A 27,755-nucleotide genomic window follows, 5' to 3' on the forward strand; every position below is an offset into this window, starting at 1 on the left:
CATACGGGCGCTTAGTGGAACCAAGATGCGCCTTGGGTTTAATCATATTGACAAGCTTGACTTTCTTGAAGCCTTCCCTCAGGCGCGTACAGAGATCTATACTACTAGCAATATCTGCAGTGGTTTCTCTGCTACTGGACTAGTTCCATATAACCCAGAGAGGGTGCTCAGCCAGCTTAATATTCAGCTAAATACGCCTACACCACCAGCCAGTCGGTCAACCAATTCAGAGCCTAAAACACCCTATACTACCAGGCAGCTCGAGAAGCAGGCATCTACAGTAAAAAGGAAGCTCCAGAAGCGTTTACGGCAAGGCTCACGCTCACAGAGTCCTACCTCTTCCTTAGAGGTACGATTAGACAAGATTATCAAATGCAGCGAATTAGCCTTAAATGAGGCAGCTCTTGCGCGTCAAGAAATTCGTGATTTACGAGCTGCGCATGAGAAACAGCTTAAAAAACGCAAGAGATCTACTAGGCAGCTTAATGCTGCAGAGGGTCTTTCTATCCAGGAAGGCCAGGAGCGATTCCAGCAAGAGAATCAGGTCTTTGAAGCTCAAGATACTGTGTCTAGGGATCCAGGGCTTCCTGCAGTTGAACCACGCGTACGAGCGCCACCACGCTGCAGTGAATGTCATAATCTAGGGCATAGACGGTTGCAATGTCCTAATCGTGTTCCTAATTAGTTTTTCTATAGAAATGCAATTGTTTTGTTGATAAAGGTGCTTGAATCTCACCTGGAGGTGGGAATCGGGTGGAGGTGCGGCGCTCGCTTGCGTGCGGCGTTCGCTTACCAAATACATTACATGCCATGACGTAGGAGGATATTGATGACATGATAGAACCCAGAGGACCCCTGTCGCTGTTGTAACCTCGAATAAAGCAGCTCGGAAAATTCGATCTTTGTATACAGCGATGAGCAGTCAGAACAATAGGATGCAGTTGAATATCAACCGCGCCTAGGAATCAGTGATGACATGTCATTTCAAAAGTCCTTGTTCCTCTCCTGCCATTCCAACTTGTGAATCTCGTGATGTTACTACTGTGGGCTTACTAATGCCCTCGTCTTTTCGCTTTGCTTTAACAGAGATGATCGGCCATAAGTCGCCATGGAGGCCATACTGTGTACCAACCAGAGCGTTTTGAGCGGTTGAGCCACCCGATACTTGATTCTGGTGGAGAACGAAAGAGTTTTTGAGATGAGGACTTCAAGAGCAGCACAGGACGGATCATGGATATTGTCTTCAATGCTGACCTCAATATACAAGTGCTAATGCACAATATAATACAATAATAATAATCGTCACGCTTGAAGATAAGACAGGTCAATTGTTGACCATATGAACGGAATGGTTCTCCTGTCGACCTTTCCTTGGGACAGTGAGATTTGGGTCAGGAGCAACACTTACTTTCTTCTGTCAGCTCGAGTCATATGTCCTCAGTTACTTTCTGCCCATAGTCGAGTGCGTACAGAGTACAGAGTTGAGACTCCTGTTCAAGCTGTTCTGCACGGCACCCACACCCATGACGCAACCACGTGATGGCTTGGGGTAGTTGACCTTCCGCGCCTTTTCCCCTCCAGAATGTTTGCCTACCACTTTTTCCCTTCTTTTCTGTTGACCTGATTTCTCGCCTCGCCTTCTTCTTTTACCACTCTCGCTTGTGTGGCGCATATAAGCTTGCATTAATATTCGGTCTGAGCTGCTCAGATCGATTTAATTCCGACACATCCCTGTGAGGAGCAGCCCACATACTCTCACTCCCTCTCTCCATCGCACAAAGGGTCTCCCAAGTCATCCACCTAACGGATCTATCCACATTCAAACGGGTACAAGAAGACCCCTTGTTTGCCCTTTCTAGAAAGCCCACATTCAATCTGTGCATAATACTCCTTTCCAAGTATCTTTGAAGTTTTTCAGCAAGCAAGAACTAGTGGGGGTACAGGGTAAACTGAACCTGGAAACAACAGCAAAAAAACCAGGAACTACAAAAAGAGGAATTCCCGTACCTTAAAACGAAGCGAAACAAGACAGAAACGCTCTTTTGAGTACTTCTCATTATCATCGAACGACTACTTATATCTCTTTGATTCCTTATTTTCCCCCCTTGTGCGGTCATAATCATTTTCTATTTGATTGATATCTTTCGACCCTTTCTATTCGACTATCACGATATCGACGAGTCCATTAGTACATGCCAATGTTTTGAGCTTTCTTTGCATGTCCCTTGTCTTCAAAACCTGTTGTCTGTATGTAAGTATCAATCACCCCCATGAAATACCTAATTCGTACTCTGTACCTTGTTCAGGTTCTGTACTATTCCCGCCCCTCCCCTCCATGTCATCCATATCTTTCTGCCCACTAAATTACAGACTAAAAAAGACCTCTTCTTTTCGTTACAATTACTTACTACTTATGTTCATTTCTTAACTCCTCACCTGCTCCTTCTCGGTCATCCACGTTCTCTGCTTCCCAATCTTTACCCTCAAGACTTAACCTAACCACCAACCACCACCAAGCCCCCCTCCTCCCCCTCCCCGCCTCCATCCCCTCTCAACACTTTCAATATCATACAACACGTTGATTCTCTTCTCCTTTGTTTTCTCTCAAAAATTTGTATTCTATTATAGACGGTCCTGCTTTTTCTGTGTTCATATCTCAGTTCTATTTGCCTTTCTTTCGTTCTCGATATCACATCATTCCCGCCCGTCCTCTGTCGCGACAATTCCAACTCGGCAGATCTACACGTCATCTCCCATGGTTTGGTGAGAGAAATAGTGGTTGACACATTGTCTGAACACAAGGCAGAGCGATGATTAGCTTCAGGGTGGAACAACACTCAGAATCGAGATACCGTCAACTTCATCTTTCCCGTGGAAACGACGATACTAGAGCTTTCGACGGCAATGCCGATAGCCAGTGAGAGCAGTACTACGACCACCACCATGACCACCTTCTCCGCTCCGGTCACAGTGCCCATGTCGATGCCAAACAATCAATCTGCGTTGGCGGCATCCTTCACAAACTTTCTAACCGTGTCAATCCACCAAATCCTCTTTCTTCGGTCGGTTTATCCGCGAGCAACATTTTTACCGGTCCGGGCCTACAACTACCCAGTGCGACAATCCCGTCACCCAAAGGTGTGTGACTACATCAATGATGCGTCAATCGCGGTCGGGACGGAGATCTTGAAAGGCACTATCACCGCTGTCAGTATCATCATTTCATCTCTCCGCACAAATCAGCCCCTCGAACGATATGCCTTTGATCTGTCGGGGTTCCCCCGTGTTTCCGCCGGAGATGTCAACACAACATTTGAAGACAGAAAAGAAGATTCATCCAAGCCAGGTGTTTCCGGTCCCGATCGGGGTTCCGCTCCTACAACTGTCGACCTTGAAGCGCAGTTCCGTGCTTGCCTCGCGAGACTGGCCTCTGCTTGCGCGCGGTTGACTCCGTTGCCTCGAGATGACGAGTTCAGCTTTACCGTCTGTATCGAAGTTCGGGAGGATGCATTACCTCCTGCTGGCACCACAAAGGAAGAACAGACCTGGATTGTCGCCGAACCCGGGAAGATTCACCTGAGGTCGTGTACTGCTCCTTACTCCGTTTCCAAATCGAAAAATGGCGACCTGCATCAACCTCCCCCCAAAGTGTCGAATGGTCGAGCCAAAACGGTACCCGTACGACGCGTAGAAGCTGGCGAGCTTCGCTTGGAACTATGGGTGGAAGAGGCGCGACAGAAGTTTAATGAACCAGTGGATTCCGAACATCCTCCATGAATTGCATTGCCTGTCTCTTGATGCTTTAATCATCAGTCTGCTTAGGGTTCTGTGTCTCATTCCTTACCCTTGCGCTTACTGTTCTCCATCTGTGATCCTTTTCTTGTCTCTTTCCTTTCAGTTTCATTCTTGAATTAGCGTGACCAATGATCGAACATACATGATGGATGAGGAGCAAATATCTGTCGTCTGAAAAGAGTGGCGCAAATACATAAATGGGGCGCGGACGATTTCTGGGACTCGCATGGCATTTACATAGAACAGCTCAAATCTCTCATTTCTCTACTGTGCTCTCCCATTTCTCATTATCTTTCCTCATTTTTTCGCCCGTCTCTCGCTGTCGTCTTTTGACTCTTTTTCTCACATCATTTTCCTTCTTTGATCACCTTTTTTCTTTTTCCTTTCTATCATTGTCTCGACCTTCCATACCATTTTCTTTCAGTACTTCTCTCATCTCTTGCGTGGAGTTGCGTTATCAGATGATCTTAGCCAATACAAATATCATGCAAAATAGTAAAAAGTCGATAGCAACGCCGCCACGATATACCGTCAACCAAGTGCAGGTCTACGGATACGGGTCAGTCTACCGAGTCTTCGGGCACAAAGTGATCCGCCGTAGTTACCTGACATGGAGCACTGATACTACTGTTTGACTCTACACAACTGAGTTGATGAAGTGGTAAAGATTTTCATCATTATCTGACATTTTCAACCTAGTACGCTGGTTTCCATGGATCGGGGGAACAAAGCAGTATGAGCCAGGGTTATTAATCAGATCGCTGCGCTTGGAGGTAGTAGCTAAGAACAATAAGACCGAGGGAAAATACCGTGTAGCTGGAGAAAGTAGGCGGATAGGCAAGTGCAAAGGGGGTATAGAACAGTTTTTTAAGGCGAGTCGATTTGAAATCACAAGCTGTGTAGGAAATGAAGCGTACTGATTCTAGAACAGGAAGGTAGGAGCCACACATAAACCAGTGGAGAGTCGAGCCGCGAGCGCGTAGGCGCTTGTCGCCGTCAACAGGGAGTCTCTGGGGTCGTTTTGTTGAATTTGGATGTCTCTTGAAGATAACCGCGACTAGGTCAACTTTTTCCGAGAGAAGAGACTCCTTGGAGGTGGTGCATGCTCAGAAAAATGGATAGAAGTCGTTTCTGTAAGCTGGTAGTGGTTGCTGTCCAATGTATTGGATGCCGTATGGATCTGCGTTCAGGTGATGCGGAGCAGGAGGCATGATGCCTCGCTGAGCATTCGCAAGCATCGGAGGTGGAAAGTACTGATCATAGGGGGCGTATACAGCGGGCTGATTCTGATTCGCTGGCACGGGATCGTCGACGAGGAAAGGATCATTGCGCAGGCCAGTTCCCGCCGGTTGTCCAGCACCGGCTATGTTGGCTGCCAAACCTGCTCCTGCAGGAGCACGATGCTCACCGGGAGCGTCAAGATGGGGTTGGCCGGCCGGAGGTGGGTTGTTAATCGCATTCGGCATGTCGTAATGTCCAAACGCAGGAAACTGTATAGCATCCAAGAATCCCTGGAAATCGTCGATGGCTTGCGCGAAGGGATTAAGTCGCTCCCGCTCCAAGGCACGCTGTTGATTTGCTTCGAGTCGAGCTTGGCGCTGAGCTTGCATAATAACATTGAAGGCCGGGTCTCGATGAAAGTGGTAAGGAGCCCTCGCCCGATCCCTTCTCTGATTTGCGTTATTCGCCTCCGGAAGTTTCACCTGGAGTTCCTCACTGGTGAGGCCGGGATTCTCTGCCCGAATCTCCTCGATTGTCTTCTTCTGTGCTTGTTCGACCTCTTTCTGGTCACGCGTGGGATCATCTTCGACGGCACAGGCGTTGGGACCATAGCCGAAATGAGCATATTGTTCGCGGGTAATGTCTTTCTTACACAAGTAACACATGCAGCACCTGCAACTCGGGCATGTCATTTTGTTGCAACCGAACTCCTTGACGATTTTGACTTTGCACCGAGGACAATTGCGAATCAGAGCCTCACTCATGGCTTCTTCGACCAGGTGGCGCTCAGAGACGCCCCTGTCTTTTTTCGCTTCTTCGCACGTTTTGGGTACGTGGGTGACATACTTGCATAACCGGCAGCTGACCACCTCACAGGATGGGTTGCAGCAACGGAACTCCCGGTCTTCATCGACTGGTGGGCAGATGGCCTTGAATTCGCAGAATGGGCAGCTTTCCAGCCCTTCGATGCTGGCACGAGAGATCTCGTCTTGCTGTTGGAGAGCATCCAATTTTGCCATCATCGAAGATCCAAGCACCTCCTTTATCTCGGAGCGCGGAAAGCCAGCCTGACAACCGCTAGTGTCAAAGCATTGAAGCTGGTACTTCATGAGGCCAATCTGTGTCTCTGCAGATTTGCGGATGCAGGAGAAGCAGAAGAAATGAACATTCTCTCCTTCGCATGTTATGGCTCTGTTTGGAGGAACATCAGAATAGCAGCATTGGCACTCTACTAGAGTCCCCGCCCGGGCGTGCTGCTCTTGGTTCCTTCTCTCGGCCTCTTCTTGCCTTTTCTGATTGTGAATGAGCTCTGTATGCACTAGTCAGCAAAAGCGAATCTCATACTGACACTGACAGAAAAGCTTACCAGCATCCTTGGCAAGCTTTAGCTTGGCATCTTTCGCTTCCATCTGCAACTCTCCATAGGCCGGATGATTGTATATGTCCAAGCGTATATCCTTATGTCTGCGGACTCTTGCCCGTTTCAATTTGTCGTAAGGCCGCCGAGTAGGTGCAGGCGCATTTTCTGCAGTTGACAGAGCTTGACAAGCTGAAAACAGATTCTTCTTCTCCCTGAGTATCTGGCGGATGTAAGAATCTGGTACAAAGGGGAACATGTCTCCGAGTAAGTACGCCCTAGAGCAGCGTCGTAAGCATTGGAACAGGTCTCATACGTCGAAGACGTCGCAGGTGAATACTTACGCGGCTTCCTGATACCAAATCTCCCCGTCGTGGTTTATAGATGTCCATTTATTATCTTTGTCATCGTCTTTGGTCTCTTCTCTCTTTCTCTTCAGCTGTTTGCGCTTGGGATATGACGGGTTGGCCAAGATTTCCTCGACCACCATCTCCTTCGTGGCCAACAGCTTTTCAGAGGCCACATTCGCTTCAGCGAGAGACATGTTGCCCGCATAGCGAGACAAAATTCCTTTCAGATATTCGCGGCAGATATCTGGAAAAAGCTCCATGATCTGAACCGACAATGCGGCTGTATCATGAGAGTATTGACAGGGAGTGGCCGCCATGAGCGTGGCAGGCGCAGCTGTTGTTGGAGTTGACATAGTACCTGGTGCTGGAAGGGATGGCTCGTCAGTCAAGTCAATGAAGTCGGCGTGCTTATCACGATTGACAGCTATCCTCTTCGCAGGTCTAGCAGGAGTGGCGTCCTCGTCTGACCAGTCAGAGTCCCAGTCATAGTTCTGTACATCGGAGTCCCAGGAGGAATCGTTGTCAAGATCTTCCAAGCCTGATTCGCTTTGGATGTCATGGTCGAGGGCATAGTTGTCTGCAGCCTCTGCGGCAACCGAGCCCATGGAGACCTGGGCCATCTTGGCTCAACGAAAAGAGGCAAGTAGCAATCGAAGTTTAAACAGTACAGCTGGAAGATAGATAAGAAGTTTTCTACTTTGCAAGTACGTGCAGATTGTGCTTAAAGAGAAATGTGAAAGTGTGAAATGAAAGTAGGAAAGGTGATTGGGAAGAGATCTTCTGTCGAAGCGAGGGTACGGAGGGAGATGGAGAGAGAGAGAGGAGGGCATGAACACTGGAAAGTTCCAATAAAGATGGGGGCTGGTCTGAAGGCCGGAAGGAAGACGTCAACAACAGATGTGAGCTGGTTTTCCCAAGTTTCATGAGGCCTATGATGGAGGCTGGTAGAAATCAGGACACTGAAGTGAATACATCGACCTCCACGAAACTGGGCGGTCCTGCAAACTAATTATTATTCATGCTTGAATGACAATAACAGTGATCTATACGAAAGAATATGGAGGTAGAACAGAATAGATGCCACAAGTCGAGAAACGAATAATAGAGCAATTGGACTTTCTATCAATGGAGATACTGGAGAGATGATAAGCCTGAGGCACCGAGGAAAGCCAGCACCTACTGTGTTAGAACTTCAGGTTCAAGAGATCATCATCATCTATCATCGAGACGGAGACTATTCTTCAAGTTGATGCGACTGTTTGTTGCCAAATTTTCTAAGCTAGAATTTTGCTGTCTGCCCTGTAACCTCGAATGAAGCGCTTCGATTCGATACTCAGGATATGATCAAGCCTGGGGCAAACAAAATCGCTGGTGGGGCGAAGCTTCGAGGAGAAATGGACTTGACTGCTGCATCACGTACAAGGCCCCATGAAGACTCTCTGAATAACTCAGGCAAGGCGAATAGCCCAGTGCTGTTAATATGAAGAGACTTCACACAACAGGGCGTCTATCTTTAAGGCACGAACAACTCCTCCAAAAGTAAGACAGCCCGCCCCACGTGATTCAATATGGCAGTATGAGACCGCCTGTCAGTTGTTCTAATCCTGGGTGAGACACGGGCCATGATGGAACTATGAACGAAAAGGCTCTTCTCTGGTAGAGATCAGGATCTTAAACGTCAAAAGTTTCACATCCTCTGCAATACAAGCATTTAAGTATCATATCGAACGGATCCAGGGCTCGAAGCTAGATTCGTGTTCTGGTCGGGAGCCTATCTACTTTTCCCAATGAGGTCTAGCGGGGTATTGACCTTGGTTCCATCTGCCAGGGAAGCTAGTCCGATTAGGAATAGTGTCGTCATTAACAGCTCCCTTGGGAGTCTCCTTGGGTTTCGGACCACGACTACATTTTCTTCATTGTTATGTCATTTGAGTACTCTGATAGTTTGAAGAATGCCAGCAAGCAGAATTCTGAATGGTATTCCTGCTTCATGAGGAGTTGGATGATACCTGATGATAGGCTCTACATGTTTCACTAGCAAAGGGCGTGTGACTAGGACAAAGACGAACTAGCGCTGGTCATCAGACCCAGTTCTACCCTGTGCCCTAACCTTCATAGGCAACATTGATTGTGCTGAACTCTGGTACATACTCCGGAGTCCGAAGTAGCTAGGGGGTTATGGAGAATTCTCTCCGCATTTCCTCCGTTCCGCTCTAAAGGGCCCCATACGTCATGACCAGGACAGGCAGGTACAGCCTCCAACTAGAGTGCTTATCGCTTGCCATCGCTTGCCATCGGAAATCATGACAAATGGAAACAACATCCATGGGAATGTAGGACAATGGCCGCTCATTATATCACCCCCAGACCGGCCCGGTGCGTAGATTTCGCCCTCATTGGCATTGTCTTCCAAACTTATTTCAATCGCGTCTGGTCGTCCACCTTATCAGTAACTAGTGCATCGCCTTACAATAACGGACTGAATGAGTCATTACCCGAAGAACTGATAGTTTCCTGTTCGGTACCGGCTAGAAAACACTTGAGTCTTTTCAATTAATCGCCTTTTGGACACAATGATTGCCGCTAACCCCACGGAGATGCCGCCAGGAGATTCGCCTGAGTTGGTTCTGGTCCCTGCCACACCAGAGGAACGGATCAAGTCCATCAGGCTCAACAGTGCAGCGTGGAAGGGCCGTTTAGACGTCGAGACGTACATCGCAAGAGAGAACCATTTGTATCAGCAGCGATTGGTTAAGGATGGCTTGACCTGTTGGCTTTTGGTTGACCGTAGGGAGCCAGAAGGCCAACGGACGATCTTGAGTTCTTGTGAGACATACAAGAAGAAGGCTTTGCTGGCTCACCACGGCAAGGTGGAAGATGTTGCTACCCATGGAGTCGGGAGCGTCTATTGTCGACCTGAACACAGAGGCAAAGGTTACGCCAAGAGAATGATGCAGGAATTGTGCACGAAGCTGGAGACGTGGCAAATGGAAAACGAGCCCAGAAGTAGATCACTCTTCAGCGTGCTGTTTTCGGATATCGGAAAGAACTTTTATGCGCAATTTGGGTGGAAGCCGTTTCCTTCTTCGCACATCTCTCTTCCACCTATCTCCAGGGAAGAATATGACCTGTCCTCACGGGCAAATCTACCAAAGGCGAGAACCTTGGTTGCCGATGACGTTCGCAAATGCATGTGTAGCGATCGAGTCTTACAAAAAGAACGGGAATCCCTGCGTGCTGCCTCCGAGAAGACCCCAATCGCCCACGTAGCAATCCTTCCGGACTTTGACCATTTCGTTTGGCACTGGGCGAGGGAAGAGTTCTATGCAGAGAAGCTTCATGACGACCGAGCCCCGCCGCTAATCAAGGGCGCTGGTGAGGACAAGGCAAAAGTGTACTGTGCCTGGAACAGGAACTTTGGCGAGACACCCCAGGACAACACTTTGTTCATTTTGCGATGGGTGTATGATGAACCGACCACGCCGGAAGAGACTGAAGCGACAGCAAAGGCCATGGCTGCTATCCTGAGGAGGGCTCAACTCGAGGCTCACGAATGGGATATGGCAAAGGTCGATTTCTGGAATCCAACTCCGCTGTTGCAGAAGGCAGTTGCCATGCTAGATTCCCCAGCAGAGCTGATTCACCGAGAGAAAAGCAGCATCGCTAGCTTGAGGTGGACAGGCGCCGCACAAGACCTAGGTGAAGAGGTCGAATGGCTCTGGAACGAGAAATATGCATGGTGTTGAAAGATGTTGGCTTCTACCACGTTTCATGTTTTCGTTCCGGGTGGTCATCGTTTTCGTCGTGAAGAATCCGCTAGAGATAGAGCCTGATACAGCCTGACAGGTCCACGAGAGATGTCAATGGAACATAGATTTTGTCTTCAATTCTTCTGTCTCTTTTGGTTTCTGAACAGTTCATGCCAGTTTCGTGACTTTTTGGCTGCCGCAGCAGTATTGGCATCTGTCGAGATATTCTTCTTGATCTTATGTCTGTCGATGTTGTTGACGAAGTAGATTGTTGTTTGGTCTGGATGCCTGTAGGAGTTCTCCTGTAGGAAATCAGTACTCTGTAATCAGGTTCAAAACAAAGACAATTGGCTGACTATAACCGGACACATACCGTCAGTTTAGGCAATGCCACTTCATCCCGCCATGAATCAGGAAGATGATCCTTCCAAGCATTGAGGAACTCGCTTCGCCCAATTGCCGATCCCTGAGCAGGCGCCATAGCCTCCAGATACGTCTCGCCGACCCATCGTGTGCACCTGGCCTTGTCGATGCTAGCCCCTGCGCGAGTATCGCCGTCAGACATTGACCGTTTTCCAAGCTTTCACGGCTGTAACTCACACTTCATGTCCCCGTCAACAAGCCCTTGAGCCTGACCATCTGCTTCACAAACTCTCTTGACAACAGCCTCGAACAGCGCCCGCGGAAACGGCTCCTCATCACCATCATCCAGCACCGACTTCCACAGATCCGACACAAGAAACTGCTGGTCAAGATGAATACCCTGCAGCACCGCGCCCTCGAGAACCCTCTTCCACACCTCCAGCTTCGCTCTGGCAGAAGGCCGCCGACAGCACCGCGCAGCATCCTCACCCTTATGCGCCCGACCAAGCACAAAGGCACAGATCTCAATCCAACCGGCTTCACACTGCGCCCGTGAAACAGGGACATCCTCAAAAATCCGACGTATGACACCGTCCTTCTCACTCGGCTCTAGATCGAAGCCCACAGCTTCACTCCCTTCATCCCCGTCGTACACCGCCAGAATTCTCCCGAGGAACGAAACCGCCGAGAACCCTTCCGCCGGAGTATGCAATTCCAGCGTGGACCCGCACTTTGCGATTGTCGTGACCGTCTCCACGAGGTTCATCTCGTCGTCCGCGCCGACCATGGTGATGTCGCCTCGTTGGGCGCCGCCGTCGCTAGGCTGGAGGATATGGATCGGGTTCGAGGATTGGACTAGACGGATACGGTAGGTTCGGTTTGGAGTGCATAGATTGACATAGTCGTGATGCTCGGAATCTGTGCTTGAGTTCGGAAGGTGTGATGCTGAGGGGGATTTGAGCTCGAGGCTGGTGACGCGTTAGGGATTTCCTGGTACGAATGAAGTAATGGGGGGTTTAAATACGTTGGTGCTTCTTTCGAAGAGAGGAGCTCCGCTAGTTCTGAGGATAGCTCGAGTAATCTGAACCCTTGCTGAGGGGATGTGTGTGTGAAGAGGATGCTTCGGGCGGCTTGGGTAGACATGGTGGGTTGGTGTTTTATTGCCGCTGGCGCTTCGAAGCTCTCTGCCTGTCGCTTCGGATAAGGTAGTTACTTGTCGGTTAGATACACTTGAAGAGCGTCCGTATTGGGCGGTTCTCGTAGGTGTGACTATCGAGGTACGCTGTACAGCAGGGTTCAAAAAGTTCCTGAACGCGGTACGCGCCATGTCCGCGATAATGATGGGCGCACAGACCATTGCTTAATGAGGGACCCAGATCTACTTCGATTCCAGAACATCTTTGGGATGGGAATATGAAGTCCTGTATTGCTCCCCGGATTTTCCTATGTGGTAGCTAGTGATTTATGTTCAATAGATGTGAATTCTCTTCACTGATTGTTCTTGTATTCGAAAGCAACCAGCATACCAATTGAAATCACTTGAGCTCGCGAAACTTGGACTATATGATGGAGTAAGACATGGCTGAATGAAGCAAAAAGAAAACTGTCTATGTAGATTTACAAAAGCGCCGGGCCGTAGAAACAGCCCAGCCGGAGCAGGAAGAAAACCACACTGTAACCAGTACAGCGATTGATGCATCCAAAACGAGTATAGGGAAGGAGGAAGCATGATGTTAGTATCCAGGAAGTATGCGTCTAGTGAAGATGACGATAACGATCCGCGAGAAGCTGTGCCGGAAGATGGTCATGGAGAGAAAGGGTTTGGCGAGAGAACAGCTCGACTGGCTCCAGGATGCGCAAGATCAATACAGATCAAATCGAGGTCGGAAGCCTTTACACGCTCCGCTCTGCCTCCCCGGGGCTTCCTTGCGCGACTGGCGCGGCATTGACACTCGGCTTTGGTGAAGCAGCGACAGGGTGACTTGCAGAACCCTGCACGTCTTTAACCTCTGCTGCCCCTGTCACTCCGTCGGCCTTGGTCTGGCCTGCCTCCTCTTTCTCAGTTTGGATTGAATCCTGCACGAAGGCTTTGTCGATATCCCATTGCGGCCCGGGATCCACGAAGAGGGCCTTCATGCGCTCAGCTCGTTCGGCTTGCTCCTTCTCTTCTCTCTCCCTAGCCTTCCGCTCCTGCTCCATTTCTTCCATGTGTCGAAGGTCGTCTACGCTAGGTTCGTAAAGGTGCCAGATCGTGTAGTGAGGAAGACCGATGACCGAGAATCCCATGCGCTTAGCCATCTGGTGAAATTTAGCATTTTGCGCACTGCACAAAGAACCAAGACGACACTTACTTTCCCAAACGCTTCAGTTTCAGCGTGCTTCTCGAAACTGAAAGCGGGAAAATGAACTCCAGAGCGAAATACCTTTGCCTTGGCTAGGATACTGACACCTCCGACACCATCCAGCTCCATCTCCATGTCAGGATCTCCAAATGGATCGCGAAGGTAGGCGAGGTGAGGCCGCCAGGTAGCATACTCGGCATATCCCTCTACAATCACCGCATCCTCGTCCAATGTTTCAGCCAGAGCCAAAGCCGTCTCCGACTCCTGCCATGAGTTCAAGTCATAGGGCTGTTCCCCACCAAGCCAGTCAGGGAGTGGTCGCCAGACATCTATTGCCAGGCCTATTAGATCGGAAATCGCAAGAATCCAGACGGTACAACTTACTCGGTACAATGACATCTTTGTCATGCCGCATCAAGTCCTCCAGGATAGTGCGAGGAGCAGTCTCAACATCGGCGTCTCTCCAGTAAACCCAGCTGTGCGTCGGACGTAGAGTAGCACTCAGCAGCCAATTCCTCGCCTGGGCCATCAGTTTTCTCCTTCCCGCCTGTGCAGCAAATCCATGTCTACTTTCCACATCCTGCTGCACCTTCTGCCCAAAATCCTTTTGTATGACCGAAATTTCTCCGAACGTCATCTTGGGATCAGGATCGTTTTGGACCTCCTCAAGCATACGCGTCAGCATTCCCAACGTATCATCCTTCGAGTCCGACACCAGAAACGCTAGATCGATGAGGTTGTGAGGGTAGGTGAGATTTCGGAGGTGTGAGAAGAACATCGGCAGATGCGACGAGGCGTCTCGGAGAGGTGTCAACATAAGTACACGCTCCCCTTTCTCCCATCCTTGCGCCGTGCCTTGTACTTTGGACAGGTCATAATATCGGACGGTCTGTAGCTGTAGATCTTCGCTGGAATGCATAAGTCCAAGGGACAACGTGGGAAGAATCGCGGCGCGCCAGGAAGGAAAGATGAGGACGAGTATTAGCAGAGAGATGCCACCGATGAGACATAGCCGCTGGATGAGCAGTCTTCGACGTCTTAGGGCAGATTGCGGACGTGGTTGAAAACTAACAGTGCAGACAAGAAATCAGCTTGAATTCAAAACGCTAGTGGTGTCTGCTACTCTGATAGATCCGCAGAAACGCAATCCCGCGCAGATGACGAAACCAAAAGCAACTTACCGATGAGGAGAGATGGAAAATGCTCTGCTCTGCCCGCGGGGGTAGGCAGAGTAGCCATTGGCAAAGGCGTGATGCCTGTTCATTTCTCGGGGTATCACAGCATGTGTAGGCGCAGATCAAATATCCAGAAGTCACAGGAACCAGAAGGCTCCTCGATCCTGGAGATGCAGACAAACGGACACCAGAACGGCACTGGCTCAAATCCCGCCTCGATTACGTGTCAAGGCGGAGAGACGAAAGTAGTTGCAATTTGGCTGCGAAGGGGTGGAATCGCGGATGCGTACGATGGGTATGTAGATCTTCAGAGTCCCAGAGAGGCCAGCTTCAATATAAGAACGGTTAACTAAAACACAAAATCAATGTAGTATCCTCAAATTAATTAATCAATCCAACAAAGGAGATTAATTAGGTGCATGAGCGTGCTAGACAAGCGTGAAACTAAGGTACTGTAGGAAAGCTGGCTGGATCAAGAACCAAACCACTGGCCAAGTATTCCTGTCCAGCCAAATTGTTTCGCCGCTTTGATTATTCGATGTCATCCGGCCACTGTTACTCCATCCGGACACATAAGGTATAACCGTCAAGACGTTTGCGGCCGTGCAACATACTTATCTTCCGCAACGAAGTCAGCAAGATAGAACACCATTGGTGATTGCTTATCGTCAAGTTCCAGGTTTCAATTATTTTACAGTTATAATGTACATAACGCAAACCATTGACAAAGATACCTATCCTGTCCCAAGGGCAAACTCCCGAAGAATGCTTCATGCCAAACCAAATGCTAGTGATCGCCATGTGTTGCAGCAGAGAAAAGAAGGACGAATGAGAAAAAAGGAATCAACTCCGAGAATATAAATTGAAGAACTTTTCTTTCAATTGCCGTGTACCCGCGAGATCCTCGAGTCTGGTGAGCCCATTCCCTTGACACCAATCTCGACCTGCCGCAGCATTTTCTTTAGCAGTGAATCCATCAGGGACGGGTCTCGCAATGCCAAAATGACGGATCCGGCCTCGTAGTCGCTGTCCAAGATATAATAGCGCTCCCTGCCCCAGAGCTCCACTGTTTCTCTCTGGAATGCGACTTTCGCAATGACCTTGGCTGGAACACTGGCCTTGTTGATAGCGCTCTTGGAGAACACTCTCAGGAATGGCCCGAGGCTAGACCGAGTTGAATGTGCCATTCGGACCGATAAGGGGGCATCCGTCGTCAGATGTCTCTTCCCTTCCAATCCTCCGGGGTCCAGAGTGTATATGTTGAGTGACATGTTGCCAGTCTACGTATTGCATTGTCAGTATTGTTCGGCTACTCACACGCGCAAAGCTACCGATAAACTTACCAGGACCAGACTCCGCCGTAACGCATACATGGCGGCACTCATGATCAGCTTACTGCTCCCAAACCGCGCATTCCCTTCCTTTGCACTCAATGGAGTGCCGGGCGGTTTCGGCGCATTGTCTGGGCTGTCGTCGAAATAGTTCAACGAGCCACAGGATATGGCAGAGCATCCAATATTGATGACTCTGGCACCGCCGTCCGGCGTGCCATTGCCGGCTCGGAAAGCTTCAAGTAGGCTGACCGTCAACAGGAACGGTGCAATGCAATTAACCTGGTAGACCGGATCATATCCATCCGGTGTGACTGGATCGGTGACATAAGATGCCATGACAGCAGAATTGATCAGGAGCATTACCGGCGGGATCTCTTTCGTTCGGACCCTTTCCACAGTATTCTGACAGAAGCTGACGACCGAGTTGAAACTGGCCAGGTTGACTTTGGCCACTTCGACAGATCTAGGCCCGATGAGGCGGATTTTCTGTAGCAGGTCCTTCACGCTGTCGGTTCTGATATCGCGCGCAAGAAGCAGCAAGTGCACGAAAGGCTGCGTTTTTGCGATAGCGATAGCTATCTCTGAGCCGAGGGTCCCGTTGCCCCCGGTAATGATTGCAGTTCCTTGGAGTGGTTTCGACATGATGGAAATGTGAGATTGGGTATATAGCCGGTTCAACGCACAGGGCGTAGTTAGGATGTAGATAGTTGTGTATAGATCATCAAATCAACATGACATAAGGTAGTTTGCGTCTGAAACAGAAGTATGGCGATGCAACCACAGGGGGCTATAACGATAGAACTTGCGTCCTGTTTCAGAGTTATATATATCAGACGATCCTCAGATGAAAAGAGTTTCATAAACTTTGCTAAAATGGGGCCGATTTTTTTTGGGGGGGGGGGGGGAGGGGGATGTCTAACAAGAGATTAAAACTGCAGTCGGACCAGACCAACGAATGTACAACTGTATGAGAACGATTGAAAGCGAGGGGCAAAAGGAAAAGGAAAGGAAAGGAAAGGAAAGGAAAAAACAAAGGTGAGATTGATGCGATAACTGTAAATAGGGACAGCAACGATTTGAACAGAACCCAGATGCTGCGAGCTGAATCGGAACTTGCTCCACTGGGCTATAGACTAGTCAAAATGAGCCAGCGGACTGAGTGGGGTGAGAGCCACTTGGCGAAGCATAACAATGTCTAGATGATGGGGGTCTGAGTCTTTTGGCAGCGAGAACTGGTGGTAGATTTGACTTCAAAGTCCGAGTTTTGGCCTCCATCATTGCGGAAGAGAGTGGGGGGATAAAAGTATCTATAGAACTGTGCTAAATGGTCGTATCAGAATACAAATAGCAGGATTCTGTCTGTTTCTGGGAAGCGGAGGGTTTCTTCTCCATAGCCCAACACTCGTCCATTCATCAGTTGCAGTGGAGGTGAGACATAATCTACGGAGTAATACAAGCAGTATAATATCCAATGATGATGATCTATAGAGACAGGAGCTGTCAGACAGAATGACAAACCCAACTATACTGAGCACTGTCCAACTGTCCGACTCATGCACCAGATGATACTTCCACAGTCCCACCTCTTAAACTGCAACTGTCCTACTAACAAGTAGTGAAAACTGCCGATGAACAACACATGAGACAAAACAGAACCTTTTTTCGACCAAGTCACCAATTGACTAGTCCAAAAATTAGCACATTGTCATTGACGGTGGCGGTCTTGGCTGTTCATCAAATGGCGCGGTCGAACGCCTGTTCGTATGCAGCCAACCAAATACGCACATTACCACATTGGGTTATTACCGATTTGTCTGGGATGGATTAACGGTCTAAGCTAATGATTCTAGCTGGATGCGAAGAGCTAGAACTGTAGAACACTACAACTACATTGGTGAGTAGCGAATTCTCACTTCTAGATACTGTGTCGACTTATGGGATATTCCATCGAAGGTTGGACTACAAACTGCAGGATCACGATAAATCGAAGATTCAGATAACCTATGAAGAATAAATTAAGGCATTGTGTAGGCATTGTTTACTCGCTTCGGAATACCCAAATCGTCGGGAAGATGCATGCTGACTACCGGACTGGTCTGATTGCAAACAGCACAGAATCGTATCCAACACGTGTCTATACCAATATTCGGAACCTGAGCTACATCCTTTGCGCTTGCCAGTCAGCCTGACGTTGCCTGACGTTCTATCGGGCTTTACCGAAAGCTAGGGGCCAAAATGGCGCTGCGCCCTTAAATCCATGCATAGCCATGTGGAAGATAATTGCTTTTTCTGCAGTATGGGCTCATTCGTACGAGCTTCTGGCGTCTAGACTATTGATTGTTTGCTGTTTGATGGCTTTGTCATGTAGACACCTCAACTAGGATCTTGACATGCTTGTCCCGCTCGTCAATCAAAGCCTTGAATCCCTTGGCCACCACGTCCTCCATCAGGATCTTGCTCGTGATCATCGCTCGAGGGGAGAGCTTTCCTATATGCTCGTCAGCATAACCAGTAACAATCGGGCCCCATACGACAGAAGAAACGTGCCTGATGAAATCGCATCAATGACAGCTTCAAAATCACCATCGTCACAAATCACAGCGCCAATGACATGTTTCTCGCGTAAAACCATATCGAGCGCATCGATCTTCGGCTTCTCCTCCCACAGCGATACTATGGTCACCGTTCCCCTGGCTCGAATAGCCTGCACAGCCGTGTCCAAGCCCACTTGCACGCCGGAGCATTCAAATGCGATGGCTGCTCCCACTCCTGCCGTCATTGCGCGAACTGAAGCCACAATATCATCCGTCCGCGGATCAAAGACCTCAGTCGCACCTAGTTGTCTCGCAAACTGCTTACGCTGTGAGGATACTTCGGAGACTATGATGGACTTGACTCCGCGGGCTTTCAGGACCTGAACGACAGCGAGACCGATGGGTCCTCCCCCTACCACGAGGACAGTGTCGTCGGGCCGGACGGAGGCACGGCTAGCTGCATGCCAGGCCACAGTAAGGGGTTCGACGAGGGCTGCATATGCACCGCAAGGTTAATGAATCACCCGATCTTATATCATCGGTAGAAAGCCATAAACTCACCCCCAAGATCAAGTGGGAAACCCTCCGGTAACAGAATCGCATGCTTCTCACCTACAACAACATGATCTGACAAACCTCCTGCATCGCCTGCTCAAATATCAGCGCCACACCTCCACTCATTCGCCCAGAAACTCACTCACTGCTATACCCAATAAATCCCAAATTCTGACAACAGTTCCGCCAACCGGCTAGACAACTCGCACACGTCCCATCATACAGATTCGGTCTGACAGCCACGCAATCACCGACTTTCAGTCGTGAAACGCCCGCGCCGACCTCCTCTACCACACCACTGAACTCATGACCCAGGGTGACGGGGACGCTCCCGCCCGTGATTGGATGCGGTGTTGAGGGAACTGTGATGGGACCTGCGAGGTACTCGTGTAGGTCTATATGCCATGTAAGCAAGCGCCGTCAGATTGATCAAGACCACCAAAGAACGAAGACGAGCATACCACTTCCACAGATCCCTACAAATGCAGGTCGGATCTGTCCATGTTAGTTTACTTGCTCAAGAAAGCAGAATACCAAATGCCGGTAACCTTGACCTGCCCCTCCCCGCAGACGGGCTCATCAATCTCGTCAACACGGACATCGCCGCGGCCATGGAATCGGACAGCTCTCATTGTGAAGTGTAGATATCGAGGTTCTAGCGTAGGCGAGTTGATGTTGTATCAGTTACTGTCGGGACTGGTTCATCGGGGTCCCCGATGGCCCCGTAATATACGGCAGAATGAGTTGCGGAACTAAGCCGTGCGAAGAACTGATGATTATTTATTCCCTAGACATGAGACAAGACTCTAGAAACGGTCTTTGCAGATAGTGAGGGGTCGGGTAAGCTCCGAAGAGGGGTCTGCGGGGTGACTGATGCCTTATTGCCTTGGATGCTCGCGAATCGAGATTGCAGATACAAATGGAGTCGGCAAGGAAAGGAAAAGGGAAAAATGAAAACTGAAACATTCATTTCTCGTTGGACATGTTGTTGATGCTAAGAGGGTAAATGCTATTTATGTTGCTGCCTCTGCACGAAATCGCAGACCACTCCTTGTAACCATCTCCCATGATTGAACGACAAAAGGAAGAATGGACTTTTCCCCCCGATAAATTCTCTACCGAACAGTAGCTCCCTTCAGAGACTTTACTGTACAGACACCTCCGGTTTTAGCAACCAATTTGCCCAGGGCCGGCTTGCCCTCCTGGCCCTGCACGGCGGGAACAGCGCTCATGTCGAACGCAACTTCCAGGCTGTCCGTGGTGGTGAACCCAGGCTGGAAGGTCTCCCAGACCTTCTTCTTGGGGTTGAGCACCTTCTCGGGCTCGCCGTCAAACCAACCCTCGAAGCCAATGCGGGTACCGGCAGGTGCGTCGGCGGGAGGGGTGACCAGCTCAACGGGTCCAGCGTGCGAGTCCTCGCCTTCGGCAACGCGAGGCGATGCTGCCAGAACCATGGCTGTAGACTTGATACCACGCATAGTTACAGGCTTCAAGTTGCAGACGGCAACAATCTTTCTGTTCTGCATCTCCTCCAGGGGAACAAGGCCGTTCAGACCCGAGCATACGGTACGCACGGTCTTTCCGGTCTCCTCATCTACCGAAGTGTTCTCGGTACCGGGAGCATCACCACAGTCGATGGTAGAAACGTAGAGGGAGTCCGCATTGGGGTGGTTGATGGCACGGAGGATGTGACCAACGCGGAGGTCGATGAGCGACGGAGAAGGGGGAGCAGCGGGCGCGGGAGCAGGCTTGGGCGCCTTCTCCTTCTTTTCCTTCTTCTCCTTCTTCTCCTTCTTATTAACCTTGGGCGGCGCGCCAGCGGCGGAGTCAGCGGCCTGATCGGCCGCGCCGCCAGTCGCCGCCTTCTCGGGCTTGCCCTGTCCAACGACCAGAGGTTTGCCAGCATCCGGGTTCTGGGCCGCAGCCTTCTCCCTCTTTTTGCGCTCCTTCTCTTCCTTCGGGTCCACGGGCTTGGGAACGAATCGCACGTCGTTCACGTCGATGCTGATCTTCTCCTCGTCGGGGATCTGGAGAGCGAACAGGCGGCTATTTTGCACAAAGTCGATGTGTCGCACAATGTGATGGTACCCCTGCTCACCAGTGCGTTCTTCAGGGGTCCATTTCTCAACGAGGGGAGCGAGCAGAGCGTATGCGGCGATATCAGCAACGGACGGCTTGGTTCCCAGCAAAGTTGTGCGCGCGGCCAGGTGACTGTTCAGCTGTCCGAGGATGGCCGTAACCACGGACTTGTCGTCTTTGGTCAAGGCATTCTGGAGACCAGAAATGGTGTCTAGCCATTGCTTGATCGAAGCCTGCTCCTCAACGGAGAAAGTCGTCTGAGGAAAGATTTTGGGGGAGGCATGGAGAAGATCAAGCTCTGTGGCGTCGGGAGAAACTGCAGCGGGGTACGAGCGGTAGAGAAGGGAGAGGAGAGAAGACTCGGGAGCAGAGTTGATAGCCATGTTTGCGAATGGGCGACGAACGGCGAAGGAGGACAGAGGCGAGGTGGTGAAGTTAAGAAGAGGGGCAGCAGAAGTCGGCCTCAGGCGTAGGAATAATAATCTGGAGGGTTGACTGATCCGCGGGGCTGTTGTTCTGGCGGCCCCCGTCAGAGTCACAGAAACCTTGAGGAAATTCAACTTGACTAAGACCCAGATCCCTAGAGTGATGGGATCCTTGTATAATTGACTTGATAAAAGAGATGATTACAATTGGATTTGGCTAGATACCATCAGACTTCGTCTTGCTACAGCATTTCTCGGCTTCCGCGGTGTCAATGACCGACTGCATCCGGTTAGTCTCTTTTTACCTTTACTTTTTCTTTTCCCATAGTTAACTAACTAGTTAACGTAATCCACAACCGAGCGGGCCACACAACCGAGCGGGCCACCTTACATGCTTTTTTTGGCCGGAGTAGAAATCAAAGGCTATTTTCAACCCCTAAAATAACTTTGCATTACTAAAACTAGCTATTCTTGCGCTGCGGACATTGCAATCGCCTATGGCCTAGAATATGGCAGTCACTGCAGCGGGGGGGTGCCCGTTGAGGGCGTTGTTCTGTATCTACTACCTGCTCTGGAGGGATAGTTGGAATAGCTTCAGCAGCCTGATTCCGCTGTTGAATGAACTCCTGGCCTTCCTGGATAGAGAATCCCTCTGCAGCTTCTATCTGCCTCCTAGATCGCTTCCTATTTTGAAGCTGCTTCTCATGTGCAGCACGTAGATCCTGATTTTCCTTTGCAAGAAGGACAGCATTATTCATTGCCATCTCACACCCCTTGATAATCTGATCTAGCACAGCCTTAGTAGGGGTAGGAGGGCTGTATGTACGCTCCCTAAGTAGCTTCTTAAGCGTACTTTCCTGCTTTTTCAACTGCTCAAGATTGTAAGGCGTTTTTGGGATAGAATCTGTTGATCGGCTGCCTGGTGGTGTAGGGGTTTTAAGTTGAATATTAAGCTGACTGAGCACCCGATCTGGATTTAGTGGTATTAATCCAGTTGCTGAAAAACCACTTCTAATATTGTCTGCTGAAAAGATTGCCGTACGAGCTTGTGGATAGGCCTCGAGGAAGTCAAACTTATCAATATGGTTGAAACCAAGTCGCATCTTATCCTCAATCAGGCGGCCATATGCACGTTTTAGCGGAGAGAAACAGCCAACATCCAGAGGTTGAAGGAGATGTGATGAATGCGCAGGCATGCAGATTGGAATAATATCATTCTCACTGCAGATCTGATCAAATTGAGGTGTTAGATGGCTTCCATGGCCATCAAGAATCAAGAGTCGGTATCTTCCAGTCGTACGACTAGTAGTAGCAGGAATAAAGACTTTCTGAAGCCACCGTAATCCAATCTGATCAGTCGTCCATCCATTCTCACTGACCTCGATCCGCCAGTCTGCTGGTAAGGCTGGATCTTGATACCATCCCTCAATATGGACCTTTCCTTTGAAGATAATGCATGGTGGAAGTACCCATCCAGTAGAGTTAATACACTCTATAGATGTAACCCATTCGCGGTTCCCTGGCTGGATAAGGAAGGGCCGACCAAGCATCTCAGCTCTTGTAACTACCTTAGCAGTAGCTACTAAGCCCATTGCAAAGCCAGTTTCATCAAAGTTGTAGATATCTTCTAGCGCAATCCCATGCTGCATCATTGTGATCTGGACACGATTGAACCATTCTTGGATGATCTTTGGGTCTTCACATTTGGCACGCTGGTGATTATAGCGCCTAGAGAATCGGGTTTTGATCTCATCATGCCGTTTAATGAAGTTATATACCCAATTCTCTCCAACAGTTTGGATAGTAGGTAAACCACGCTTTGCAAGGAGGATATTTGCCATTTCTCGCACATGAGACGGTCGGGGAGCCGCTCCACGTTGATCCATAGATAAAATCCATCTAATAAGCGATTCCTCTTCATTCTGAGTCATTTTATGCCCATTGGCGCGTGTCTCAGCCCGAAAACCATGCCCATTCCATCGCCGCTGGAGAGTTGTACGGGGTACATTAAAAACACGTGCTGCTTCACGAACAGTGCGAATTTCTTGCTTTTTAAGGGCTGATATAGCAAGAATTATCCGTCCTTCTTGCTCAACTGAATTTTGTAACTTTGTAGATGATTTTGGTGGCATGATTGATGTTTGAACTGCCTTACTCTCTTGAGAGTACGTAGAAACGCGTGAGGTGGCCCGCTCGGTTGTGTGGCCCGCTCGGTTGTGGATTACGTTAGTTAAGCTAGGGCTGGATGACTCAGTGCCAGCTGAGTCATCTGAGCATATTGTAATTATGCACACTGTGTGCAATAATCTGCTCTTCGACAGACGGCAGATTCCAGTTCGCAATATCGGAAACCAAGTCACGGTGTATTATTTAAATCTATGGAGACAGTGTATCTGTAATGATGTACAGGACGAATTTGGAGTTCAGCTTCTAAAAGGACGTTACATTTTTGGCAACAAGCAGTCAGACTACTTGGGCGAGGCAAGTCCAATAGATGGGCCTCGCAGGTCAAAGACAACGAAAAAGGCCTTGAGGAAGACATCACCAAGGATCTGCATCGAAGTGCCCTGGTTGGACTGGATACCACCAAAACATACTACAAGATGATATGTCAGTACATGAACTTTCGTACGCGAAGATCATCGTCTTACCAGTTTGTCCCGTCGTTTTGTTAATTCCAACCTCTGCAAAATCCAGGAATGTGCCAGGTACCGTCGCCAAGTGCTTTGCGCCGACAGCAACCGCGAGATTAGGCAGTTCAGTACCACAGGGATAGATGTAACCGCCGGCGCTGCTGGCATACTGCGCGCCTTTGACCTGCGCGTAGTAGGCATTTACCACTGTGTCATCGAGAAGCATCAATGAAGTGCCGGTATCAGCGATGGCAATAGCATTATTCTGGATGGTCTGGATAGAACCATCTCCGACCTTGTAATGGGCCGACTGGAACTGCCAGAAACCGCCCGAGGAGTCCACGGTCACGTTGATCATGTCGCCTTGGTACTTGGTTTGATCAATGATTCCGAACTCGTACTCGCCGACACCATCGCTCTTCAAATGCGCCGTCATGACTGGCTCGTCCAGACTGTCGGCGATATTGTCGAAGAACGTCTTCTGCTGCTGGGGCTGAACTGTATTGAGGGACGAAAAGCCCAGGCCAACGAGACCGTTCGAGTACGTATCTTCCACAAAGGAATCGGACACGCTCGTCGGGATACCGATCGCTTGACCGGTAACGGTTGCGCCACCAATATCAACGGTATCAGTTCCGACGCCACCATTAGCGAAAGACGAATCGCCGTATTTGATCTCAAAAGTAGCTCCTTCCATCTTCTTAAAAGTGGACGACTTGGAAGGATCGAAGACAGTGTGGCCGACCTGGGCACTCGCCGGAAGCTCCGTGTTCATCACCCAGCTGGTGAAATCCCAGTCAGTAAGCTCTGTTGGTAAAGTAATTCAATTGAACTTACAAGTCTGCTGAGCCGGTGTCAAAGTTCATCACTATTTTCTGCCCACCGATCGTCACAGGGCTGACGAAAGCAGCATCGTTCTGGACAGATTGCGCACTAACTGCACCAGTCTGCTCTGGCTCCTGGGCATCGGTTACGAGTAGATTGGCAGCGGTGCTTGAGATAGATGTCGTGTTGAAAGGCTCAAAGTCCGACAGATCGACGCCAAAGGTCATAGGAACTATGCCAAACTTCCGATAGGCTCTGCGTAGAGCAGTCGGGCCGTGAATGGAGTTTCCACGCTTGATCCGCTCAACCTTGAAGGACCTGCCCTGAGATTGAGCTCGTGGCGACGTTGGTGCAGCGAACACGCCGTAGCCAAGGAGCAGCAGGAAGAGAAAAGACTGTAGTGAATGCATATTGGCCCGATACTGCCTCTATTTCCAGTCTTCAAATCAATGATCGTATTTGCTGCTTCTAGCAGCTGAAGGTGGAAAGCCTCCAAACAAGACAGAGATCAAGCCGGAAGTAAATTAAAGAGCGTGTACTCCGTATGCCCAAGTCCAGACCTGGGCACCTGCGAATATTGTTAAAGACAAATAGGATATAGAAAAGGTACAAAAATGAAGGGAAAGAGAAACAGCCAAAAGAGCTGTCAGGCAGAAGAGAAAGACAGAGAAGTGAATGACTTGTCTAGTTCATTGTCAAGAGGGCCCCAGGGCAGAACCCATCATAATAAAGACCTCAGCGGCCCTAATCACGAAAGGAACATTAAAAGTTGAACTGAGCTCCAGACCTCAGCTAAGAACTGCCGAGAGCGCGGATAGCTCCCATGTTGGTAAGTCGGCCCACTCAGACGAAGAAAACTGAGTTGAACGGAGAAAGCAGCCAATCCATGCTGTTCATATGGAGTCAGTTTTGATGCAACCTCATCTGCCTGACACAGTCAACACGACTCGACAGGCTGGATTTGACAGTTGCTGGCGCAAATCATGAGCCATTCAGAGTTGCCGAAACAGACTTCCCCTGAAGGTGAAACGCCTAGGCGCTGGGCAGTCGCAGGTTGTGCTGACCAGTCAAACCAGTCACCCACTATCGCCAAGAGATGGTGAAACGGTAGACTGAGTCGCAGTAAGCAGTCAAAATACGTATGTACTGCTAGGTTTTTTCCTTGTAAGGGCTGGTGAAGAACTGAAGGTTGATGAATAATCATCAGAAAAAGAATGTTTTCCAATCATCCATTCGCGGGACAGTCGACTGTCAAGCGCAATCGGCTCGGGAACTGTTACGTAGATAAGCGCTGTCCCTTGGTCGGTTTCCAGTCATACGGCATTATCCATGAAAACGCACACTGCAGAGATGCCATACACCCGTCATAAACTCGAGTCCAACTGACGAATGTGCCTACAATCGATAGCGCCGCTATTCAGATATATATGGTGTGGATCCTAGATAGCAGGTGTAGAACGAGACGAGTATACACTACACGCTTTATACGAATGCTGATCTCCGGTGCTTTCTCGTTTGGTAAGAGCAATAAGGGTCCTGATCATGCGAATGCCTCATATTGAAATGGTGGTATCAAATCATGCTTTCCCAAAACGCCGTAGTAAAGAAACTCACAATGCACGCTATTCCAGCTCAAATGCACCGCACAGTAGAAGCAAAGCAGGCCGACCGAAATATGAATCACTCCACCATATCATTATCGTCAGGCGGGAGCACTTTATTTGGATCCTCGCCAAGCATTTCGCCAACCGACCGTACAACCTGCTTGATGGCCTTTGACGCTGGGCTGTCCGGGAAGTTGTCCACGAAGCTTTCGCCGTAGTCGCAAGCCATTCCAACTCTTGGGTCAAGAGGAACTGAACCCAGAAATGGAATGCCCATTTTTTTCGCCAGTCGTTTGCCACCTCCTGTCGTAGCACGGAAGATTTCCGATGTATTGGAGCATCCTGGGCAGACGAACCCCCGCATGTTCTCGACTAGGCCCAGGATACGAATGCCAGCCTTGCGGCAGAAATCAATCTCCTTCCGGACGTCGAGAAGCGATACTTCTTGAGGGGTCGTAACAACCACCGCTCCGTCCACGCCAGACTCTTTCAGAAGTGAGTTCACAGATAAGTGCTCGTCCGAAGTCCCAGGCGGCGTGTCAACAATCAGATAGTCCAACTCGCCCCAGTCCACATCCTTCAGGAACTGCTTAATCATTCCATTCTTCTTTGGGCCCCTCCAAATAATTGCGTCGTCTCGGTTCGGCAGCATGAATTGGATACTCATTGCACTCAAATTATCGGTCACCCATACGGGACTCCAGCCTGCGTTGCTAACGTGAATCGTTTCCGATTCAACACCCATCATCTTCGGGATCGAGGGCCCGCAAATGTCAGTATCACAGAGGCCGACGGTAGATTCAGGGTTTGATGCGAACGCATGCGCAAGGAGCGAGGAGAATGTGGATTTGCCGACACCACCTTTGCCGGATAGTACAAGGATCTTGTGTCGGATTTGAGAGAGACGTTCGGTGATGATGGGGATGTCGGGATCGGGCCCCTTCGGGGCAGAGGCACAAATGGCTTGATTGGGACAGCCAGCGCAGGCATCGCCTTTTCCTGCTTGCTCTGACTCGGGTCCAGGGCAGTGCTCTGCAAGGATTAGCGACCTTCAAAGGTAAAGGAAACATACTTTTTGCCGGTTAGGAAGACATACCTGGTTCCGGCGCAACGAGGTTCGGTGCCACCTTGGTTGGCACATCGAACGCTGCCACTGGCTCCATCACGGACGGCGCCATTATTATGCGGAGACCAGCTTTTTCTAAGGGATATGGCGATATATTCTCTTAGATTCCCAGGTCCGGTAGGTGTGTCGAATTGATTTGGACGAAAGGAAGCTTTTTTTGATGAAAAAGTGGCGGATCGCCTGCTTGATAATCCATTATCGGATGACAAACTCTTGGTGGCGATTGGCGCGGGGTGGTTTTCTCAGGAACCAGTCACTGCGGTGTCGGAGCGCCCCGCGATAAGATTG

General features: G+C 49.7%; 10 protein-coding genes across 10 annotated transcripts, besides 7 other annotated features; 2 read left to right on the forward strand and 8 right to left on the reverse strand.

Annotated features, from left to right (window-relative positions):
* The first annotated feature begins 1 nt into the window (after position 1).
* Positions 2-562: a mobile genetic element.
* Positions 563-2,943: 2,381 nt separating this feature from the next.
* On the forward strand, positions 2,944-3,777 carry NFIA_091130 (putative mitotic spindle checkpoint protein (Mad2B); the record flags this gene model as incomplete). Its single annotated transcript, XM_001261050.1, has 1 exon — positions 2,944-3,777. One exon carries the CDS (start codon positions 2,944-2,946, stop codon positions 3,775-3,777), a length of 834 nt encoding a protein of 277 aa, XP_001261051.1.
* Positions 3,778-4,901: 1,124 nt separating this feature from the next.
* Positions 4,902-7,343, reverse strand: NFIA_091140 (putative RING finger protein; the record flags this gene model as incomplete). Its single annotated transcript, XM_001261051.1, has 3 exons — positions 4,902-6,325; positions 6,383-6,651; positions 6,718-7,343. 3 exons carry the CDS (start codon positions 7,341-7,343, stop codon positions 4,902-4,904), a joined length of 2,319 nt encoding a protein of 772 aa, XP_001261052.1.
* A 1,953-nt stretch (positions 7,344-9,296) lies between these two features.
* On the forward strand, positions 9,297-10,469 carry NFIA_091150 (uncharacterized protein; the record flags this gene model as incomplete). The annotated part of the gene is made up of 1 exon (XM_001261052.1): positions 9,297-10,469. The coding sequence occupies one exon, from the start codon at positions 9,297-9,299 to the stop codon at positions 10,467-10,469; it is 1,173 nt and encodes a 390-aa protein (XP_001261053.1).
* Positions 10,470-10,606: 137 nt separating this feature from the next.
* NFIA_091160 (putative sister chromatid cohesion protein Dcc1) lies at positions 10,607-11,978 on the reverse strand (the record flags this gene model as incomplete). Its single annotated transcript, XM_001261053.1, has 4 exons — positions 10,607-10,774; positions 10,846-11,012; positions 11,073-11,803; positions 11,860-11,978. 4 exons carry the CDS (start codon positions 11,976-11,978, stop codon positions 10,607-10,609), a joined length of 1,185 nt encoding a protein of 394 aa, XP_001261054.1.
* Positions 11,979-12,728: 750 nt separating this feature from the next.
* On the reverse strand, positions 12,729-14,441 carry NFIA_091170 (ANP1/MMN9/VAN1 family protein; the record flags this gene model as incomplete). The annotated part of the gene is made up of 4 exons (XM_001261054.1): positions 12,729-13,133; positions 13,187-13,506; positions 13,562-14,244; positions 14,359-14,441. The coding sequence occupies 4 exons, from the start codon at positions 14,439-14,441 to the stop codon at positions 12,729-12,731; spliced, it is 1,491 nt and encodes a 496-aa protein (XP_001261055.1).
* Positions 14,442-15,230: 789 nt separating this feature from the next.
* On the reverse strand, positions 15,231-16,328 carry NFIA_091180 (glycosyltransferase family protein; the record flags this gene model as incomplete). Its single annotated transcript, XM_001261055.1, has 2 exons — positions 15,231-15,632; positions 15,696-16,328. 2 exons carry the CDS (start codon positions 16,326-16,328, stop codon positions 15,231-15,233), a joined length of 1,035 nt encoding a protein of 344 aa, XP_001261056.1.
* Positions 16,329-16,679: 351 nt separating this feature from the next.
* Positions 16,680-16,712: a microsatellite.
* Positions 16,680-16,713: a microsatellite.
* Positions 16,714-18,046: 1,333 nt separating this feature from the next.
* NFIA_091190 (2,3-butanediol dehydrogenase) lies at positions 18,047-19,407 on the reverse strand (the record flags this gene model as incomplete). The annotated part of the gene is made up of 6 exons (XM_001261056.1): positions 18,047-18,174; positions 18,234-18,713; positions 18,782-18,868; positions 18,922-19,170; positions 19,237-19,270; positions 19,324-19,407. The coding sequence occupies 6 exons, from the start codon at positions 19,405-19,407 to the stop codon at positions 18,047-18,049; spliced, it is 1,062 nt and encodes a 353-aa protein (XP_001261057.1).
* Positions 19,408-19,890: 483 nt separating this feature from the next.
* On the reverse strand, positions 19,891-21,237 carry NFIA_091200 (putative cofactor for methionyl- and glutamyl-tRNA synthetases; the record flags this gene model as incomplete). Its single annotated transcript, XM_001261057.1, has 1 exon — positions 19,891-21,237. The coding sequence occupies one exon, from the start codon at positions 21,235-21,237 to the stop codon at positions 19,891-19,893; it is 1,347 nt and encodes a 448-aa protein (XP_001261058.1).
* Positions 20,533-20,570: a microsatellite.
* Positions 21,238-21,630: 393 nt separating the features above from the next.
* Positions 21,631-21,664: a microsatellite.
* Positions 21,665-21,824: 160 nt separating this feature from the next.
* Positions 21,825-23,366: a mobile genetic element.
* Positions 23,367-23,463: 97 nt separating this feature from the next.
* Positions 23,464-23,497: a microsatellite.
* A 250-nt stretch (positions 23,498-23,747) lies between these two features.
* Positions 23,748-25,147, reverse strand: NFIA_091210 (pepsin-like aspartic protease; the record flags this gene model as incomplete). The annotated part of the gene is made up of 3 exons (XM_001261058.1): positions 23,748-23,875; positions 23,931-24,694; positions 24,750-25,147. The coding sequence occupies 3 exons, from the start codon at positions 25,145-25,147 to the stop codon at positions 23,748-23,750; spliced, it is 1,290 nt and encodes a 429-aa protein (XP_001261059.1).
* A 1,270-nt stretch (positions 25,148-26,417) lies between these two features.
* Positions 26,418-27,519, reverse strand: nbp35 (Fe-S cluster-binding ATPase; the record flags this gene model as incomplete). The annotated part of the gene is made up of 2 exons (XM_001261059.1): positions 26,418-27,373; positions 27,438-27,519. 2 exons carry the CDS (start codon positions 27,517-27,519, stop codon positions 26,418-26,420), a joined length of 1,038 nt encoding a protein of 345 aa, XP_001261060.1.
* Between the last annotated feature and the right edge of the window lie 236 nt (positions 27,520-27,755).

Source organism: Aspergillus fischeri, genomic scaffold (assembly GCF_000149645.3).
Source record: "Aspergillus fischeri NRRL 181 1099437636264 genomic scaffold, whole genome shotgun sequence".
In the NCBI taxonomy this organism is placed as follows: Eukaryota; Fungi; Ascomycota; class Eurotiomycetes; order Eurotiales; family Aspergillaceae; genus Aspergillus; species Aspergillus fischeri.